Genomic DNA, 22283 nt, shown 5'->3' on the forward strand with positions numbered 1-22283 from the left:
GGGGTAGCGAGGGGGGGGAAGAGACAGAGAAAGATGATTAGTGAGACACAAATAATACAAGCTCCCTCCCTCGCTCACACACACACACACACACACACACACACACACACACACACACACACACACACACACACACACACACACACACACACACACACACAGTAATAGGGAGAGGTAAACTTAATTAACCCACAACATCATTATATTGTTCCATGACATCATCTCAACAGTACTTAACCCTTGGTAACACTGGCCAGAATAAAACCTCCATGAAATAGAGATGATCAGAGAATGTGTGTGTGTGCGTGCGTGTGTGTGCGTGCGTGGGCTGTATGCTACTACAGAAAATATGGCTTTGCAGGGAGAACAAAGTGTTTGCAGTTCGGGGGTTGCTAACAACGTGCCAGTTGGCTCATGACTCCCTATCTGTCCGTCTGTCTTGAGTGTGTGAACATGTGGGTTTGTCTGTGTTTGTGTTTACGTGCCCATGGATATCTGTCCAGGTGTGTGTGTGCGTTTGTGTGTGTGAAGGTCTCTCTCTCCCAGTGGACCAGTTCCTTCAAGGCTGTAAAGCAGATAGAGGGAGCAACAGATAAAACCTTATCTATTAGAACATTATCAACTATGGAAGAGACACCCAATGAGCTAGCCTCATTAACCACACACACACACACACACACACACACACACACACACACACACGGGCAGAAGACTTCAATACAGCAGACAGACAAGACAAGACAGTGTATAGAAGGCTGGGGCAACACGTCAACCTACTCACTAATACCTGCAATAAAACAGGTCAATGGTTGTTTGATCAACCCAAATAGAACGCTGTAAAAGAGGCACTCGTTGTATGAGGGATAGGTGGGATGGGTTGGGCTAGCAGGGTAATAAGAGGTAGCTATTCTATAGAACAGGTTTGTCAGGTTTGGAAGAGATCCCCTAACCCCTGCTGCCACGAATTGAGTGGTGCAGGCTTTTGTTACAGCCCAGCCTTAAAAACTCTGCTGTATAATTAACCACTATATTGCCTCAGAGCAAAGAGTGTTTAAAGTTGCTCATGGCTGTCATTAGTCACCCGCCATTGAGAGTTGGAGTAGAGAATAAAGAGATACATCAGGTCTGTATTTCTGATGAGTTTTCCTCTCCTCACTTACCACTACATTATACACTATGGTTCTCTGTAGTTTGTGGGTGTTCTTTAGCTTAGTATGAAAGCCTTGCAAATAAATGTCCATCTACAACCCAAGCCAATGATCTAGAAACAGAGCTAACGAGTGTTGAAAAAGGAGAGGGAGAATAACTGTGTAAGATGTGGACCTCTTAGGTATAAATAACAGAACAATAATACTGTAAACATGAACACACACAGGGCCTTCCCTGAGACTCTTGCTGGCTGGAGCTGTGAAAACTAAACAATGCTAATCGCATTACTATCCTCTAAATCAGAGCCAGACGGGGCCCGAGGCCTCTCTCTCTCTCTCTCTCTCTCTCTCTCTCTCTCTCTCTCTCTCTCTCTCTCTCTCTCTCTCTCTCTCTCTCTCTCTCTCTCTCTCTCTCTCACACACATAGTCAAACAGCTTCAGTGTCGTGCATCCAAAGAAACAGTACTGTATTGCTTCACACAAACATAAAGGATAACTATGTTACTAGACATGGTGGAGACAATAGGACATTGCCCAACCATCATTTACTTCCTATTCTTTCAACAATAGGTCTCAGTTGTGATCCAATCCTTCAGTGCCAGAGAGGAAGGCAAGGAACTCTACTGTTTCTTCCACTACTAACTGTGTATCTGTGGATAGATATCTTCCCCAGATACTGATTTAGAGAGGAAAAGCTATGGAGACAGATGAAGACAATTTGTGTATAACTGCCCTCCCTCATCCTACATCCCCTCATTCCCCTCCTCTCAGATCCTTTTCCCTCTTCTCTCTCTGAGTGCTTTCTGTTTATATAGCTCGGTTAGCTTTGATTTGGGAGAGCTGGTCTGTTTTCCTCATTGTGTGTCTCATTGTGCAGTGGAGGGTATAGGCCGGCTAGCTAGAGGGCCTGAGGACAGTGGAGGGTATAGGCCGGCTAGCTAGGGGGCCCTGAGGACAGTGGAGGGTATAGGCCGGCTAGCTTGGGGGCCCTGAGGACAGTGGAGGGTATAGGCCGGCTAGCTAGGAGCCTGAGGACAGAGGAGGGTATAGGCCGGCTAGCTAGGGGGCCTGAGGACAGTGGAGGGTATAGGCCGGCTAGCTAGGGGCCTGAGGACAGTGGAGGGTATAGGCCGGCTAGCTAGGGGGCCTGAGGACAGTGGAGGGTATAGGCTGGCTAGTTTGGGGGCCCTGAGGACAGTGGAGGGTATAGGCCGGCTAGCTAGGGGGCCTGAGGACAGTGGAGGGTATAGGCCGGCTAGCTAGGGGGCTGAGGACAGTGGAGGGTATAGGCCGGCTAGCTAGGGGCCCTGAGGACAGTGGAGGGTATAGGCTGGCTAGTTTGGGGGCCCTGAGGACAGTGGAGGGTATAGGCCGGCTAGCTAGGGGGCCTGAGGACAGTGGAGGGTATAGGCCGGCTAGCTAGGGGGCTGAGGACAGTGGAGGGTATAGGCCGGCTAGCTAGGGGCCCTGAGGACAGTGGAGGGTATAGGCCGGCTAGCTAGGGGGCCTGAGGACAGTGGAGGGTATAGGCCGGCTAGCTAGGGGCCTGAGGACAGTGGAGGGTATAGGCCAGCTAGCTAGGGGCCTGAGGACAGTGGAGGGTACAGGCCGGCTAGCTAGGGGCCCTGAGGACAGTGGAGGGTACAGGCTGGCTAGCTAGGGGCCCTGAGGACAGTGGAGGGTATAGGCCGGCTAGCTAGGGGCCCTGAGGACAGTGGAGGGTATAGGCCGGCTAGCTAGGGGGCTGATGACAGTGGAGGGTATAGGCCGGCTAGCTAGGGGCCCTGAGGACAGTGGAGGGTATAGGAGCATGTCAAATCTGGCATCAAATGAAAGCTAAGAGTCTATAAAAAAATATATTAAGGCATATATATACATTATTCAACCATTTTCAATCCTAAATATTAGAAATAAGGGCATTTCCAGGCATAGAGCCGACATAGAAATTAATAATATTTGAAAATTCCAAAAAACAAACAAATTCCCCTAAATGTAAATGTTGTACTATAAAAATAAAGTTTCCCTGCTGGACAAGGATTTTCCCTGAGATAATTTCCTGCTATTGTACACATTTTGCTATGAGGCTGAGAGATAATTGTGCTGTTTCCTGTAATAAAACATAATAATAATGGCTTATGACGTGTTCATATGCTAAGCTCGTGGGCCCCCCACCTTGCAAGGGCTACAGGGGTATGTGCTACGCCAGTGATCCCGGCTCTTACTGACAACTACCCATGAGCCCCCTCTCTTTTAATTTACTGTAACCAGCATCCGTACCCACTGAGCACCGACCGACCCCGAACGTCCATGGACGTTGAAAAGTAGTTGAAATTTGGTCAGTCTGCTCTGGCCTTGATTTCAACGTCCACAGATGTTGATTTGGTCCAGTCCAGACTAATCAAATGTGGTCTTGTTTGGGGGCGGAGCTCATTAAAATAGTAGCCAATGTGTAGAATAATACTCAAATATGCAAATGAGGATATTGCATATTTCTACCTTTGTGTACCTATTTAGGATATATCACCATGAAGAAAATAACATTCATATTATGCATTTATGTATAGCACAGATCAGGGACCCATGACCCTAACCTTAACCCAATTCTGTTACCGGGTGTAAATCCACTTTACTTACTGTTCAATAACCAAAATCAATTTTTTTCAAAGTCAAGGTGTCATGTCATAGCTGGCACCCCATTCTAGCTGCAGACATCTTTTAATCTTAATTCGGAGTGGATATTTAACAGAGTTTTTGGAAAATGTGGTCACAAAAAACAGAGGGATATTTTACCGAAATTCTAATACCAAACTTGCATAGTTCTTCCAGTAAATGTGATTTTGTAAAAGGTTTAGTGTAAATTCTTAAAAGTAGTCCTTGTGCATAGAGTTGTATGGTTTGTTAAACTTTGAAATCAATGTTTTTTGTTTGGCATACATTTTAAAGTGCACAAGTATGCATACACATGCATAGCAGTGGTGGATTCATTATTAATTAATCAGTTTTGGCCCCTTGTTATGTGGCCCCTGCTTCATGTCCATATTTTTTTAAAATAGAAATCATTGTTCCCATTTCCACATAAAAATTCTGCCTCCCAAAGACATCCCTTCATGTGGCCAACTGGTGGCTTGGCTTGTGCCAATATGTGCCCATCCACACAAACACAAATCCATCCACAAACACACACAGGCTTTTTCTCTTTCCTTCTCATTGTCTCTCTCTCTCTTAAAGGCACTGCATGATCAATCCACCGTCTGCATCGGCCGTGCAGCATTTACGGTGATATGGCCTCTGCAGAAGTCAGGGCATTCATACTTCTTGAGCTTCGCCAAGCAGCGCAGAGCTGTTGTGAAGGAAGTTGTCAAGGAAGTGAGTTGCTGTTTATACAGGACCTCCCGCCCCCACCTACCGTCAACCAATCATGTCAATGTGGAGCTATACGGAGCTATACGGAGCCCTCCGCATTGTTATAGAATTTGAGAGGCACACAGCGATGCGGTACGGAGCTTGATTTGGCCTCCCAGTGCCTCCGGACGCTTCGCAATCACGTCACACCATCCATTCGGCGCCTCTGACCACATTTTGGGATCAAGCATAAATTGGCTCTTACACACACACCCTCGACAGACACGCATGTACTCACAGACACAGAGACACAGAGACACGCAGAAACACATACACACATGTATGTGCCTACACACAGACACACACACACACACACACACACAGACAGACAGACAGACACTGTCCTATGGAACAAGGCTTAAGCGATGCAGCAGGCTAGCTGCTCACGCAGGGCTCCTCATTCCAAACTGGTTCCAGGTCTCGCCCCCCTCCCCCCATGCCCCTGGCTACACCAGGGGAAACCCCACATGCATGACACAGCCGTTCTACTTTATATCATCATAACCAAACCCAGCGCTCATATTCATCTGTCTATCTGGTAAGTGTATTTGTATTTATTAGGGATCCACCTTAGCTGCGGCCAAGGCAGCAGCTACTCTTCCTGGGGTCCAAACACAAAGTGGACAATCAGTGAGGGTGAAGGAATACATTCTGCCAATACTGTTATGTTCTGTAAGACCACAACACTTTTTATATATGACTGGAACAGGGATGTGTGACAGAGAAGGAAGAAGTTCCCCCTAACCACTGATACAAGGTTGGATATTTATTTATGCACCGAATGGTTAAGGTTAGGAGCCAGGTAATGATTAAAGGTAATCTGATCCTAGATCTGTGGTTAGGGGCAACGTCTACCTCAACTGTGAGTGACAGGACTCATATTTCACAATAGGTCTAGAGTCGTCTGTACATCCACTAAACAAAACCAAACTGAAAGTTTGTCCTGTATAACTCACTGACCCTGTAACGTGGCAGCAGGGCAACAATGTACTCTCCTCTCGTCTCTGAGGCCTACAGTATGGCTGGCCGGCCGGCCACCGTTAATTGTCTGAAGCCTTAAAGTACAGGTCTGTCCCTTCCATTCTATAAAAGCCTTCAGACCCTTATAACTGAAATAAACAATATGCACCAGTTAATTACTAACTGGATCTAATTAAAGAAAGGCCGTGGTGCTGGGAGAGAATTTAAATACACCGCTGGGACACAAGTATGCAGGACACAATTCAAACAGGGAGAAAATAGCCCGGACTCTGTGTAATTTTGGTCGGTGACCACAGAGGAAAAAATGTATAATTTAAGCCAGAAATTATTCATTTAACATAAACGCTTATTTTAAAAAACAAAGTATTTTTGAGGAAGAGGAGGGAAGGGGGGGTGTGTGTGCGAGTTGGTATTTGTGTGTCTTTATGTCAGAGCATGCAACTGTGTGGGTGTGTGGGTGTCTATGCGTGCACACAACTGTCTTTTGGGTATGTATTCGTTTAACTGTGTCTGTGTGTGTGTGTGTGTCTGTGTCTGTGTCTGTGTCTGTGTCTGTGTCTGTGTGTGTGTGTGTGTGTGTGTGTGTGTGTGTGTGTGTGTGTGTGTGTGTGTGTGTGTGTGTGTGTGTGTGTGTGTGTGCGCGTGGGTGTGTGTGTGTGTATGTATGTGTGTGTGTGCGCGTGGGTGTGTGTGTGTGCGTGTGTAAGTGTGTGCTTGCATGCTTGTGTGTGTGTAGGCGTGAAGAGCAGCTATATTATTAGTTGTCCTCCTCTACTTATTCAGTATGACTATGTGCTTAACTGTGTGGCCGGGGAGTGTTACTGTTACTGATTATGTTGTTGCTGCTGTAGCCGTTTGTTTGCTGCTGTTGTGACACTGGTCACTTTAATAATGTTTACATACTGTTTTACCCACTTTATATGTATATACTGTATTCTAGTCAAGGTTTGTCCTATATAACTACTGCTGTACACACCTTTTCTATTCATATACTGTCCATACTGTCTATACACACCATCATCTACTGTCCATACTGTCTATACACACCATCATATACTGTCCATATATATTTATATTCCAGACTCTGACTTTGCTCATTCTGATATTTCTATATTTCTTAATTCCTTTCTTTTTATTTATGTGGATGTGTGTGTATTGTTGTGTATTGTTAGGTATTACTGTACTGTTGAAGCTAGAAACATAAGCATTTAGCTGCACCTGCGATAACATCTGAAAAATATGTGTATGCGAGCAATCACATTTGATTTGATTTGTGATGTCTGGTTTAGTCTACATGGCTTTGAACAGCCTGGATGTTTTTAGGAGGACTGTATTGATGTGGACATGGGACCACTGTGGCCTGCTGTTTTAGAGGGACCTCCCCTGATACTTGGCACACACGGCTAGGCTACAACTACTAGCTAGTAATAACATTCTGCATACTATGGCAAATGCTTTACTGTCCAGGCCAGTTAAGACTTTTTAAGAGATATAATAGGAACAATATACACTGAGTGTACAAAACATTAGGAACACCTGCTCTTTCCATGACATAGGGTTTTTCCTGTGTGTATCAAGAATGGTCCACCACCCAAAGGACATCCAGCCAACTTGACACAACTGTGGGAAGCATTGGAGTCAACATGAGCCAGCATCCCTGTGGAATGCTTTCGACACCTTGTAGTCCATGCCCCGACAAATTGAGGCTGTTCTGAGGGCTAAAGGGGGTGCAACTCAATATTAGGAAGGTGTTCCTAATGTTTTCTCCCCTCAGTGTATGTGTACAATCCTAGCTGTAATAGTCTGATTATTGATTGTTGTTAAAACTACGACACCAAAAAGATATCAACAGACTAATACAATAGTTAAATTCTGTCTATTTGCGTACAGTAGCTTTTATCTAAACAATTCAAAGTCATAAAATGGAAAATACCTCCCTTTGACCAAATGTGGCTTTGGGTGGAGATGGTACTCACGTTCACCTCAGTGCCTTCAGACAATAAATACAGTAAAAATATAGGTTGTATAGAAAATAAGGGTAATTGCTTATGGTTGGTTAATGGCCCTATTCAGGGCTGTAAACTAAGGCCAGGAGTTTCCCTGGCAAGGAAAAACTCTGAACTCTCTGAACATTCTGAACAATGTCTTTAGAATTGTCAGTCATAATGAACACCAAATATCTGAGAGGGCACAAAGTAAGTGAGTATGGCTGGGGGGTGGTGAAGTTGGATAATTTTTCCTGCAATCTATAGCCATAATCATTATGCTTAATTCTATGTAAAGAAATATGTATATCTAAGCATACATCTTGACCTGTCTGTCTCCTCCTGACTGGTGGTTCTTTTTTAAAGAAACAAAATACTCTTTGCTAAAATCTGGGAAAAGATTGAAAGGAATGTGAGTCTTATTCAGTACATTTAGTTATTGCTTGCTTTTCTAAAGTCTACCAACCTTGCCAGCAGGCATGCCAGCTAAGATAGTTAGACAAGCTAGCTACTCTAACCTGATTGATAACCTGAAATGGCTTCTTGGTAGCTAGTTATGAGGTTGGGAGATTGGGAACCTATCTGGGCTAGCTAAAGCCAACTTCATACAATTGCTAGGTGGCTAGTAGTAATAAGAGAAACAACAACAACAACATTCTTATTTGTAAAAAATACAGGACAAATCTGAGGGGGCATTTGCCCCTGTGCCCCCTATGGGCATGACGCCTCTGATAATGAATGTAGTATTTTCAGCCCAGGAGGAGTCATGTAGGGGACAGTAAGAGCAGGGGGGTACAGTACAGTCTGTGGTCCAGGTAGTATGGCAGAGTAAAGCAGGCAGAAGAGAAAAGAAGAGAAGAGGAGTTCATGTAGGGAACATGTTAGAGCATATGGGTACAGTGGGTACAGAGTACCGTTCAGTACAGTGTGTTTCAGGTGGTTTGGCAGAGAGGAAAGTGACGGAAAGCAGAGAAGAGAGGAGTTCATTCAGACAGTGATAAGGGTTGTTGACCTTGAGGCAGTAAACAGGGATTACCTGTGCTGTGCCAGTCTGTCTGTTACGATGTGTGGGTGTACTGTATGAAGTGAGGTCTCTCACGTACATCACACTACATGAGATTTGTCAGGTCAAACTATAAATGACGTGATATTTGAAATTAGAGCCTCTCCAGATGACACATTGTTTGGCTTGGCTGTTACTTGTCTGGTAAACAAAAGTGGGGCCATGACAGTGATACTTTTAATGACTTATCTTGATGTATAGCAATAATACTGCAATAAATATTCAATACTAGCAACAGAACAAAAAGTAGGTATTTTTCTGACACACAGGGGCGGCAGTTCAGTTATTGCCTACTACCATGAATAGCCCCCAAGAAACCAATGAGACTCTTAATGTAGAGACATGAAAAGAAGCAGATTCACACACACCATTATTCACACACACCATTATTCACACACACCATTATTCACACACACCATTATTCACACACACCATTATTCACACACACCATTATTCACACACACCATTATTCACACACACCATTATTCACACACACCATTATTCACACACACCATTATTCACACCAGTATTCACACACCATTTCAGTTTAAGTCAATGTATGTCAGTTGCCTGGTTGTGTCTATTATTACCATATATCAACGTGAAGCAACTCCCCCAGTTTAGTGAACACAAGTAAACTGCACTGTCCTCCTGGAGATGACAACCATGTGTGCAACAAGAAATTCCACCATTATTATGTTCCTCCCCTAGACCTCTCACACATAAACATTCCCACACATACACAGCACTCATGCACGCACACACACAATAAAGCATGTGCATATCCTTAGACAAATGTAGTCATACACATAGTATTTTTGCCTCTTGGAGGAACTAGAGTCATTATTTTTCAACTCTTTGTTCTGTGCTTAATGAGTTTCTCAGACTGTCTGCTCTTTAGTTGTGTTTTCCAAACATTCTTTACTTAGTCCTTCCCTGAGAGCACAAAACACCATAACAGTCAGTGTATCATCTGGCTAGAGTCCCTTACAGTCAATTATTGCTGTGTGCTCTCTAACACTTTGTGTAGTTGGCCTCGTCCTAGATCGGTGTGTGAATTGGTCCTAGATCAGTTGGAATACAGCAGTGCCAAAGCTCGAACTCAGTACCAGTTAATCTGTTTAGAGCTGGTCTGTTGTGTTTACTGGTCACAGATCAGTCGAAAATACACCCTGTTCCAAGGTGATAACTTTAAGTGTTAAGTAGGCCTACAGTATTGGGTTGGCGTTTTGCATTGCCAGATTCCAGTGGAGAAATATTGAAATAAAGCGCTAACTCTGTACCAGGTGTGTGTATGTGCAGACTCTGTGGGAGAACTGTTTTCAGCTGTATTGCTAACTGGCCCTAGATCAGTTACAGCTCTAACTCAGTAGCAGGTAGAGTCTTTATGGCTGGTGCTTCGTTGATACAGTAGTCTGACTGTGGGTCAGTGTGTAGGCTACAGTACTCACCATGGGCCTGAGCGGCTGAGCTGTGGGAGTACCCCAGGGCCAGCAGGGCCGTCTCCACCAGCTGGTTGAAGAGGATATCCTTCCTGACCAGGACAAACTCAGCATGCTCCTCTCTGTGTCCCTCATTCCTCTCCACTTCCTCACGCTCTCGTTCACGCTGCATCCTTCCATCAGGCCCTGCCTGCTCCACCACACAGAACACTGGGATCATCAGACCTGGAGGGGGGGACATGGGAGAGAGAGAGAGAGAGAGAGAGAGAGAGAGAGAGAGAGAGAGAGAGAGAGAGAGAGAGAGAGAGAGAGAGAGAGAGAGAGAGAGAGAGAGAGAGAGAGAGAGAGAGAGAGAGAGAGAGAGAGAGAGAGAGAGAGAGAGAGAGAGAGAGAGAGAGAGAGAGTAGAGAAAAATTGACCAGAATGTTAGGCTAAGTAAATCTTATGCTAAGAAGGTAAAATATTCAGTCTAATTAGGTCTGCATGGAATACTTTATATATTATATGTATAGTTCATTTGAAATTTGCAAATGCAAATTACCTGAAACAATCAATGGATAATTTCAATGGCTGTTTATTCAGTTGTAGTATTGTCTCTTAAATCCTCTCCAAGTAATAGACAGTAGCTAATATAATAATATGCCATTTAGCAGACGCTTTTATCCAAAGCGACTTACAGTCATGCGTGCATAAATTTTTTGCGTATGGGTGGTCCCGGGGATCAAACCCACTACCTTGGCGTTACAAGCGCCGTGCTCTACCAGCTGAGCTACAGAGGACCTAATCTAATGGCAAGGATATTCTTTAGATTAAAGGTGAAATAACAATGGCTATGCAAAGACATCATAAAAGGTTAGCAGAGAGAATCACCATTCAAAGTGTCAATATCAATTGATATTGATAAGCTTGAGACTGCTTTTCATAAGTTATTTACATTGATTGAATGCCACAAGAGTACAGTTGGTGCTTTCTGGATCAAACGCTAATACAAGCTATTGTGTCCTTTATCAGTTTATCACTTCCATAATTTAGTAGACATGCTATGCAAGTTCGAACGGCTCTGCTTTGGACGATTTATTGCAGGTCCTTGTAGATTATTTATAATTGAACTGCTAATTTCATGGATAAAGCTGGAGCATGGTAACCGTTCCCAGAGTGATAATGGTCCACACCATGCCTACATACTTTTCTTAACTGCCCAGAGCCTTCTTTCACATCAGACCTGGCACCGTTACCTGCCCACAGGTCACCAAAGTCGGTCGGGCAGTCACACAAACTGTCAAAGAATGCAGTGAGTAGAGGCCAGGAGTTTTTCCTGACCACATCAGTTGACAACTAGGGCTCTTTCACTCCCAGCTATCTAGGCATGATGTTTTTCGCCCCATATTCAATATTGTTTCAACTGCTGTGGTTTTCTGTAGATCCTCACCCTACGACAGTAGTTATTATGTAGCGCACTATAGAATGATAACTTGTAAGCAGTAGCAATAGTAGCTGGTTAACACAATAGTCAACATTTAAACTAGACTAATTCTCAATCTTTCATTATGGGAATTTGTATTTTTGATTTTTGGTCCCACTCCCAAAATCCCACCCCACTATCAGATATCACTATCCTTTTGGCTAACAGCAACAACATGAGTTCTCCTTCACCAATATCCCTATTTTTCCTGAAAGGCTTTTGATTGTAGGCCACCTGTCGACTGGCAATTAATTAAGGCTCTCACAAGAAATGAGGGTCTGAGCATTAGGCAAACACCCAGCACTAATAATAAGAGTAGAGCAATACCACACGCACACACACACGCACACACACACACACACAGTACAGCAGCACCATTAGAGCCCCCCCCCCTTGTTTTAATCAGTCAATTCCTATATTTCTATTTCCTCTCCATTAATCATCCCGGCTCGCAGTTCGATGGGCTCTTATGGAGTGAATTACACACTGTAGCTCTGTGCCAATTCAAGTAAGTGAATTTCCCCCAACAGGGAAATATAACTGTCAACACAGAGCAGCTCCAGCTAGCTCTCTCTCTCTCTCTCTCTCTCTCTCTCTCTCTCTCTCTCTCTCTCTCTCTCTCTCTCTCTCTCTCTCTCTCTCTCTCTCTCTCTCTCTCTCTCTCTCTCTCTCTCTCTCTCTCTCTCTCTCTCTCTCTCTCTCTCTCTCTCTCTCTCTCTCTCTCTCTCTCTCTCTCTCTCTCTCTCTCTGTTACTCTCTGTATCTATCACCCTCTCCTTCCTTTCCTTTAGCTCTTGTTAGTAGTGGGATTATGTGGGAATGGACATGTGTAATACTGTATATGCTCTAAATATATGCATGTGTGTGATCTATACTGAACAAAAATATAAACGCAACATGCAACAATTTCAAAGATTTTACTGAGTTATAGTTCATATGAGTAAATCAGTCAATTGAAATAAATTCATTAGGCCCTAATCTATGGATTTCACATGACTGGGAATACAGATATGCATCTGTTGGTTACAGATACCTTTAATAAAATGGGCCTCACAATGGGGCTCAGGATCTCGTCGCTGTATTTTTGTGCATTCAAATTGCTAATCAATAAAATGCACTTGTATTCGTTGTACGTAGTTTATGCCTGCCCATACCATAACGCCACCACCACCATGGGGCACTCTGTTCACAATGTTGACATCAGCAAACCGCTCACCCACACAACGCCATACACAAGGTCTGCGGTTGTGAGGCCGGTTGGACATACTGCCAAATTCTCTAAAACGACGTTGGAGGCAGCTTATGGTAGAGAAATTCACATTCAATTCTCTGCCAACAGCTCTGGTGGACATTCCTGCAATCAGCATGCAAGTTGCACGCTCCCTCAAAACTTGAGACATCTGTGGCATTGTGTTGTGTGTCAAAACTGCACATTTTAGAGTGGCCGTTTATTGTCCCCAGCACAAGGTGCACCTGTGTAAAGATCATGCTGTTTAATCAGCTTCTTTATATATCACACCTGTCAGGTGTATGGATTATCTTGGCAATTAGAAATGCTCACTAACAGGGATGTAAACAAATTTGTGCAGAAAATCGGAGAGAAATAAGCTTAATGTGCGTATGGAAAATTTCTGGTATCTTTTATTTCAGCTCATGAAACATGGGACCAACACTTTACATGTTGTGTTTATATTTTTGTTCAGTGTATGAATCTAGAGATCTATGAATGTACTGTATAACTGAATGTGTGTATACTGTGTGAGTGTTCATAGGCCTACAGTGTGTTTGTGTGAATGTGTTCAATAGTATGCATCTGAATGTGAGAGTGTTCCTGTCATGGGCCTCTCACTCCACCGGGTTACCACCTTAATTTTCTTCCACTCTGCTCACCACTCTCTCTACTCAGCCTAACTAGCTCCACCTGTCCCTGCTCTGCTCTGCTCTAATTACTCTGCCAGCTGCGCTGCATTACCCACTACCTCTCCCAGTATTTAAGGCCCTGTCTTTCAGCTCTCCGGTGTCAGATCGTCTGCAAAGCTCACACCCGGAACCTGTTTGCTCGCGCTTCTGGCTCACCCTGGTTTTGTGACCCCGGACCTGCCTGTTTTTTTGGATACTCTTCTGCCTCAGGAGATCCAGACCTGCTTCTGCCATTACGACTCCTGACTACTCTTCAATCCCGGTAACTCTGACCAGCCTTCTGCCTTGCTACTACGTATTTTGGATTTCCCTTGAACTGTACTGCTGCCTGGTTTCATTCCGCCCTGTTGTGTCTGTGTCTCCCCCCCCCAGGACTTCTGGACCACCCACCACCGGCTTCATAGGACGCATCGCTGCCACTGGGGGGGGCACAGACCCAGCACATTGGACGGGATCCCTGTTACCCCTGGAGCCTTCATTCACTCCCTACTTCCCTTTTCCCTTAAGTTTAATAAACTTTCTGGTGTGACGCAATTGTGGTCCTCTGGTCGTCTGTCTGAACCGTGACAGTACGATCTGACCATTATGGACTCAGCGCACACTTTCCCCGACATGGAAACCGAGGAGCATGAGCAGCAGTTCCAGCAGCGGCAACAACAACTCGCCATGATCATTCAACTCCTCACCAACCTTACCCCAGCCAGTCTGCCCACCAGCCCTGCCCCGAGTTACCTGCCCCGGTCATTGCAGCCGCTGCTCGAACCCAAGATTGGGAACCCCGAGCGGTTCAACGGCGATTCAACCCAGGTCCGGCCATTCCTGACTAGCTGCCGACTTCAGTTCTCCTTGCAGCCAAGGACCTTCGCCACGGAGGGGGCTAAAGTTGGGTATGCCATCACTCACCTGACGGGCCGAGCTCGACTCTGGGGAACAGCAGAGTTCGAACGTCAAACCCCCGCATGTGCAACCTTCGACCTGTTTGCTGAGGAGATGCTGAAGGTGTTTGACCTGGATTCACCCACCGCAGAGGCGTCTCGTGAACTGTTCAGTATTCGACAAGGCAGACGTACAGTCGCAGACCATTCCATCGACTTCCGAACCCTGGCTAGACGAAGTTCTTGGAACACACCATCGTTGGTGGACGCGTTCTTCCATAGTTTGGCTGACTATATCAAGGACGAGTTGGTCTCCCATGAACTGCCTTCCACTCTTGATGAAGCCATCGCACTGACTGTCAGGATCGACAGAAGGATACAGACCCGTCGTGCCGTGAGAGGGGGCGCCAAGGTCCACCTACTACCGGCATTCGGAGAGATCCGACTGGGCTCCTGTCATCTACTGCCACTCACCCAGGTCAGCTTGATCAGTCTGAGCCTATGGAGATTGGGCGAGCCTCTCTCACTCCTGCAGAGCGCCAGCGCCGCTTCACCTCAAACCTCTGCCTCTATTGTGGAGGTGATGGACATCGTGTGGTAACCTGCCCTTTAAAGGGCCGAAGCCCACCCGGGCATAGGGGGAGTCCGGTTGAGTTCAATGACCATCCAGTCCTCCGACCGCAAACCCCTGCTGCAAGTTCACCTCCGCCTCTCTGACTCAACTCACACCCTGGCTGCTCTGGTGGATTCTGGCGCCGAAGCCAACATAATGGACATCAAGCTGGCACGCCAACTGGGACTGGAGAACCTCCGTTTGACACCTCCTATTCCTGCCCGGGCACTGGACGGACACTTACTCGGATCGGTCACTCATGTCACGGCCCCGGTCTCGATGGGTCTGTCCGGAAACCATCAAGAAACTATCCAGTTTCACCTGCTCCCCTCTCCAGGCCAACCCCTCATCCTGGGTTACCCATGGCTCCGCCCGGCACAACCCTCAGCTCGACTGGGTGACCGGGGTGATCAGGGAGTGGGGAGAGGACTGCCACCGAACCTGCCTGCTTGCTGCCGCACTACCCCCTCGGCCAGTACCTACTAACTCCGCTCCTGACCTCTCCAATGTCCCAGAATGCTACCATGGTCTCAGAGAGGTGTTTAACAAAGCAAGAGCCACATCTCTGCCCCCTCACCGACCGTACGACTGTGCCATCGACCTCCTCCCTGGGACAGCTCCTCCAAAGGGTCGTCTTTATTCGTTGTCTGCTCCTGAAAGAAAGTCCATGGAGGACTACATCAATGGCTCTCTGTCCGCAGGATTAATCCGTTCATCTTCATCTCCTGCTGGTGCTGGTTTCTTCTTTGTGGGGAAGAAGGACGGATCTCTTCGCCCCCTGCATCGACTACAGGGGACTCAACGACATCACAGTGAAAACGTTACCCTCTGCCTCTGCTTACCTCTGCTTTTGAGTTGCTCCAGGGAGCCACTGTTTTTACCAAGTTGGATCTCAGAAACGCTTACCACCTAGTGCGGATCCGGGAGGGAGATGAATGGAAAACCGCATTCAATACACCAACAGGCCACTACGAGTATCTGGTTATGCCTTTTGGCCTCACCAATGCTCCTGCTGTGTTCCAGGCTCTAGTGAATGATGTACTGCGGGACATGTTAAGCAAGTTTGTCTTCGTTTACCTGGATGACATCTTAATCTACTCCAGAAACCTGTCTGAACACACCCGCCATGTCCAGCAAGTCCTTCATCGTCTTCTGGAGAATTCCCTCACGCCAAGGCAGAGAAATGTGAGTTTCACGTCAAGACAGTGGCCTTCCTGGGGTACATAGTGGCAGAGGGAAGTATCCAAATGGATCCTGCCAAAGTATCAGCAGTCACTTCATGGCCAGTTCCGGAGAACAGAAAGAAGCTGCAACAGTTTCTGGGGTTTGCTAACTTCTATAGGAAGTTTATCCGGAACTACAGTACCGTTGCTGCCCCTCTCACTGCTCTAACCAGCACCAAGCAACCCTTCACCTGGACCCCAGCAGCCGACAAAGCCTTCAGTACCCTCAAGGTGAGGTTCACCTCCGCTCCCATCCTCCAGATGCCTGATGTGGACCGGCAATTCATTGTGGAGGTGGACGCCTCGGATGTGGGAGTTGGTGCTGTGATTTCTCAGTGGGCTGCGGAGGATAGGAAGCTCCATCCCTGTGCCTTTTTCTCACGTCCGGTTGTCCCCCTCTGAGTGCAATTACGACATAGGGAACCGTGAGCTGCTGGCTGTGAAACTTGCCTTGGAGGAGTGGCGTCACTGGCTGGAGGGGTCCACCATTCCATTTCTCGTTTGGACCGATCATAAGAACTTGGAGTACATCCGCACGGCCAAACGGTTGAACTCCAGGCAGTCCCGCTGGGCCCTGTTCTTCACCAGGTTTAATTTCACTCTGTCATACCGGCCTGGATCACGCAACACCAAGCCAGACGCCCTCTCCCGTCAATTCCAGAAGGATGACACCCCCTCCAAGGACCCTGTGTCGATTCTGCCAAGTCCCTGCATCGTTGCAGCTCTGACCTGGGCTGTTGAGGAACAGGTGCTGGAGGCTCTCCGTAACCAGCCAGGTCCCAGCACTTGCCCAGCTGACCGCCTTTTTGTCCCCGAAGACCTGAGGTCCCAGGTCGTTCAGTGGGGACATGACTCCCCACCTAGCTTGTCACCCTGGCTCCACCACGCACTTACAACCTGCTCGCCCAGAGGTTCTGGTGGCCCTCTCTGAGGAAGGATGTACGGGATTTGGTCCAAGCCTGCCCCATCTGCAACCAACACAAGTCGTCCTGCCAGCCCCCAGCCGGATTGCTGCAGCCCCTGCCTGTGCCCAGACGTCCCTGGTCTCACATCGCCCTTGACTTTGTCACGGGGCTGCCCCCTTCAAGTGGCATGACCGTCATTCTCACCATCGTTGACCGTTTCAGCAAGATGGCACACTTCATTCCCCTCCCCAAGCTCCCAACCGCCAAGGAGACCGCCCAGGTGGTCCTGGAACACGTCTTCCGGGATCCACGGACTGCCTAGGGATGTAGTTTCTGACCGTGGTCCACAATTCTCCTCCGCTTTTTGGGAAGGAGTTCTGTCACCTGCTGGGAGCCACAGTCAGTCTGACTTCCGGATTCCATCCCCAATCCAATGGGCAGTCAGAGCGGGCTAATCAGGAGCTCGAGAAGGCACTGCGATGCATGACTTCACGCAACCCCCACTCCTGGTCGCAGCAATTGACATGGGTGGAGTACGCACACAATTCTCTGACCTGCTCTGCCATCGGTATGTCCCCTTTCCAATGTGTTTATGGATACCAGCCTCCTCTATTTGCCAGCCAGGAAGAGGAGGTTACTTGCCCATCTGCACTTGCTTTTGCCCGTCGATGTCGCCGCACCTGGTCACAAGCCCGAGCCACACTCCTCAGATCCGTTGCCAGCTACACTACCGGGGCCAACCGTCGGAGAATTCCTGCTCCCACCTACCATGTTGGTCAAAGGGTGTGGTTGTCATCGAAGAACCTGCCACTCAGGGTGGAGTCGCAGAAGCTGGCACCTCGGTTCATTGGCCCATTCCCTATCATAAGAGTGATTAGCCCAACTGCTGTCCGGCTCCAACTGCCTAATTCCCTGAGGGTGCACCCCACTTTCCATGTGTCTAAGATTAAGCCCATCCATGAGAGTCCGCTGGTCCCTGCTGCGCCTGGTCCTCCTCCTCCACGGCTCGTCGATGGTGGTCTGGTTTACACCGTCCGCCGCCTGCTTCGGTCCAGACGGAGGGGTAGGGTCTCCAGTACCTCATTGACTGGGAGGGCTATGGACCTGAGGAGAGGACCTGGGTGCCAGCTAGTCGGATTGTGGATAGGACTCTCATCACCGCTTTCCACCAACGGCATCCTGATCAACCTGCAATCCGTAGGGGCCGCCCCAGAGGGTCCCTACACCGTCCTGCCCGCTCGGCTTCCTGTCCTGTGCCTGATCCTGTCTCGGGACCTGTCCCATCTCCCGACCACGGCCCTCCGGCTTCCTCCGAGGATGAGGACGTTCACTCGGACCGTTCGGAGGAGTTCTAGCCCTCCTCCGGCTCCCCTCCTCCCGCCCGGCGTGGTGTTGCTCTTGGGACTTCTGGGGCCGTCCCTTGGGGGGTTCTGTCATGGGCCTCTCCACTCCACCGGGTTACCACCTTAATTTTCTTCCACTCTGCTCACCACTCTCTCTACTCAGCCTAACTAGCTCCACCTGTCCCTGCTCTGCTCTGCTCTAATTACTCTGCCAGCTGCGCTGCATTACCCACTACCTCTCCCAGTATTTAAGGCCCTGTCTTTCAGCTCTCCGGTGTCAGATCGTCTGCAAAGCTCACACCCGGAACCTGTTTGCTCGCGCTTCTGGCTCACCCTGGTTTTGTGACCCCGGACCTGCCTGTTTTTTTGGATACTCTTCTGCCTCAGGAGATCCAGACCTGCTTCTGCCATTACGACTCCTGACTACTCTTCAATCCCGGTAACTCTGACCAGCCTTCTGCCTTGCTACTACGTATTTTGGATTTCCCTTGAACTGTACTGCTGCCTGGTTTCATTCCGCCCTGTTGTGTCTGTGTCTCCCCCCAGGACTTCTGGACCACCCACCACCGGCTTCATAGGACGCATCGCTGCCACTGGGGGGGGGCACAGACCCAGCACATTGGACGGGATCCCTGTTACCCCTGGAGCCTTCATTCACTCCCTACTTCCCTTTTCCCTTAAGTTTAATAAACTTTCTGGTGTGACGCAATTGTGGTCCTCTGGTCGTCTGTCTGAACCGTGACAGTTCCATAGAATGTATACACTGTATGTGACTGTGTGTTTGGCCTAGTCCTCATGACTGGGCTGTGGTTTGGAGGAGACACATTGAGTTTCCTACCTTCAAAGACAACTCCTCATTAAAACTAACCATCCACTCCAGCTGCTGCTAGGGCACAGGAAGAGAAGTACCATCTCCCTCATTTCCCCCCTATCTCCTCTCACGCGCATCTCCAAGTTTCCTGTCTCTTCTCTAATATTCTCTATTGTGTGTGTGTGTGTGTGTGTGTGTACTGTATATTCTCACACATACATTAACAACCTTATGTATGCAGAGCGATCGATAACCTAGAGAGGAGTATAAATCAGCTTTATATAGCCCTACTTTATTCAATAACCTCAGTGTTATATAGTTCCCACGGCACTCTTATGGAGCGCACTAGATCTAAACAGCACAGCCTGGTATGGGATTGAATTGATCCAAACTCAATGCTAAGGATTAGGCTTATTATACAGTCCTATGTAATACTGCAATGGGCCTTGTGAACTCTAGAGTGTATGGCAATGTGCAGTATAACTAAGGTCAGGAGTGCGTCCAAAACTCCCGTTCTGGTCCTAATTACCAGAAGGTAAGGGCCAGAGAGAGAGAGTAGGGCAAAGACAAAGGGAGACTAACTATCAGGGATGTGGCTGTATCCTGATTCTCCACACTTGCACACTCCCCATCATGGATTTAAAAGCATTGGATTGGTGTAAAACATTGGATGGAAGGTAGTTTCTATCAATGTGTACAAGTGCACACGGTGGGTGTGTTTTGGAGTGTCCTACCTCCCAGAGGTCTGTGTGGGTTGCCGTTGTGGAGTAGGAGGCGTGGCCCAGTGGGGCTCCCATTGAGCTCCAAACGCCTTATCTTCCCTGGCGGGGGTCCACTGAGGTCCGGGCTGCCCCCCCGCCGTTCCCGCTCAGGACTGTCCTGCATGCGGGGGCTCTCCCCGCCACCACGCTCCATCCCCCTCCAACCACCAGGGGGGGCTACTGCCCGAGGGTAAGGGCCTAGAGGGGCACAGACAGAGAGACAGAAGAAAAAGAAAGTTAAGGAAAATGGACAGAATATGTACACATAAATACACAATCACAAAAAGATCAGTCCAAAAAACTACCAAAATATTATATATGAAATACAATCACTATGTTTTCACTTACACAGGCACACACATACTGTAAAGAATATCCCTCCCCCACATGGACTTCCTCAGAGACAGAACAGATAGCCAAACGCGTGGCTACTATCATATCCCTGAAACCCCAGGCTTGTTTTTAGGGAGCCTGGTAGCTTATCTAGATTATCAACAAACAGTCAGGCTCAAACACAGAGAGATAGAGAAGAGAGAGAGACAGAGAGAGAGAGAGAGGAGAGAGAGAGAGAGAGAGAGAGAGAAGAGAGAGAGAGAGAGAGAGAGAGAGAGAGAGAGAGAGAGAGAGAGAGAGAGAGAGAGAGAGAGAGAGAGAGAGAGAGAGTTGTTCTGCACCAGCATGTGTGGGGAATGTAAACTGGGCAGTGTGGGCAGAAGCAGGCGAAGGTGGAGGGGATTGGGTTCTGGGGTGGAAGGTCTACTCTAACAGTAAGGGATGCCAACTCTGTCCCCACTCTAGCCTCGGCACTCACACAGTCAGTCAGGAGTGACGTTTTTGTCTTGTGTGTGTTTGTATGAGAGTGTGTGTCCCCATGAGAGACAGAAGAAGATGTGTATAAATGTACCGTGTGTGTGTGTGTATGTGTGTATGTGTGTGTGCATGCATTCATGTGTGTGTGTTGCTGGATGCATCAGTGTGGGGCAGTGTCCTGGGATCAGTATTATTGGTCTGCCAAAGCTCTCATATTGGGATTGTCCATAAGAGAGGCTGCCAGGCAATAGAGGACACCTACCAATTATCAAAGAGCAGAGAGAACACACACACACACAAGCCAAATGGACTGGCCTTATTTACACACTAGTCTCTGGACACTGCCAGCCAACAATATGTGTGAACTATGTCTGAGTGAAGGAGAGAGAGAGAGTAAGGGGGACAGATAGCGAGAGAGAGAACAGAAAAAGAGAGGAGAAAAGACTGAGAATTAGAAAGGGGTATCCACTGCACTGGGAAGAGAGATGGTGAGAAGCATTTTTTATAGCACCTTTTATTTAACAGCCTACGTTACAAGAAATGTGGGTGGCAAGTAGCCTAGCGGTTAAGAGCGTTGGGGCAGTAACAGAAAATTAGCTGTTTCGAACCACCAAGCCGACTTGGTGAAAAATCTGTCGATGTGCCCTTGAGCAAGGCACTTAATCCAAATAGCTCCTGTAAGTCGCTGGATAAGAGTGTCTGCTAAATGACAAAAATGTTAAATATAAAAGAAAGAGAAAAGTAGTGGGGGAAGAAAATAGAAATCAGATCATTTTGGGAGCAAGAGGGATGACCAAGAAATAGGAAATGTGAAAAAAGTGAAAGGAAAAAAGATCATAACACATGTTTGAAAGAGAGGGAAGATCTCCATCCTCTCCCGACCAAAGCCCCCCCCCCTAATAGTTTTTACAGGCCTAGTCTCTCTCTCCCTGCTAACGCAGTCATGAGTCCCCACAAAGACAACGTTTTCACACTGTGGTCTCTCTCCCTCTCTTCTCCCTACCCCTCCTCTCTTCTCCTTCTCCAGCTCACGCATGGGGCATCGCCTCTCATTTCTCCACTACAGAGGAGAAAAACACCACCGACCACGGAACAACAACAAAAAACTGCCCGCCTACACCCCCAATCTGAGAGGAATTACGAGGTTGGGAGAAATGTCTAAATGAATAATACATTTAAAACATTAGCCTTGGCGTGATTAAGAACAAACTTTGCATGAGCCCAAAAAAAGCAAGTGGCTGAATTCTCTGGTGTTTAATAAGATCGACATGAAGAAATATTAAGGACCTTTGAATGGAAAGAAATGTGTCACAGTACTAATATAGTAGTTAGGCTCATAATTCACACAGTGGATTTCTCTCTCTCTCTCAAAATGCACATGCTAACAAACTGGCAGCTCTGTTCAAGAACAATAGAATAGCCACATATAAATCGTATTGCTATAATACACTGTCAAATGTATACAGCTTTAGGAACAGCTATTAAACTCTTTCCTCCAATACAAACTGAATGGAGACAAATTGGCTCCCAACCTCCTGT

General features: G+C 47.3%; 1 protein-coding gene across 2 annotated transcripts in view; it reads right to left on the reverse strand.

Moving 5' to 3' along the window:
• The window catches only part of satb2 (SATB homeobox 2), a 60620-nt gene that overhangs the window by 21717 nt on the left and 16620 nt on the right, over positions 1-22283 (reverse strand). For both annotated transcript variants that reach the window (XM_041844800.2, XM_041844799.2), the window contains exons 2-3: positions 19908-20132; positions 10031-10246 (exon numbers count right to left, since the gene is read on the reverse strand). In XM_041844800.2, the coding sequence (XP_041700734.1) occupies positions 10031-10246; positions 19908-20088 (397 nt within the window). In that variant the 5' untranslated portion in view covers positions 20089-20132. The remainder of the gene's footprint in view (positions 1-10030; positions 10247-19907; positions 20133-22283) is intronic.

This window comes from Coregonus clupeaformis, chromosome 23, assembly GCF_020615455.1.
Source record: "Coregonus clupeaformis isolate EN_2021a chromosome 23, ASM2061545v1, whole genome shotgun sequence".
Classification (NCBI taxonomy): domain Eukaryota; kingdom Metazoa; phylum Chordata; class Actinopteri; order Salmoniformes; family Salmonidae; genus Coregonus; species Coregonus clupeaformis.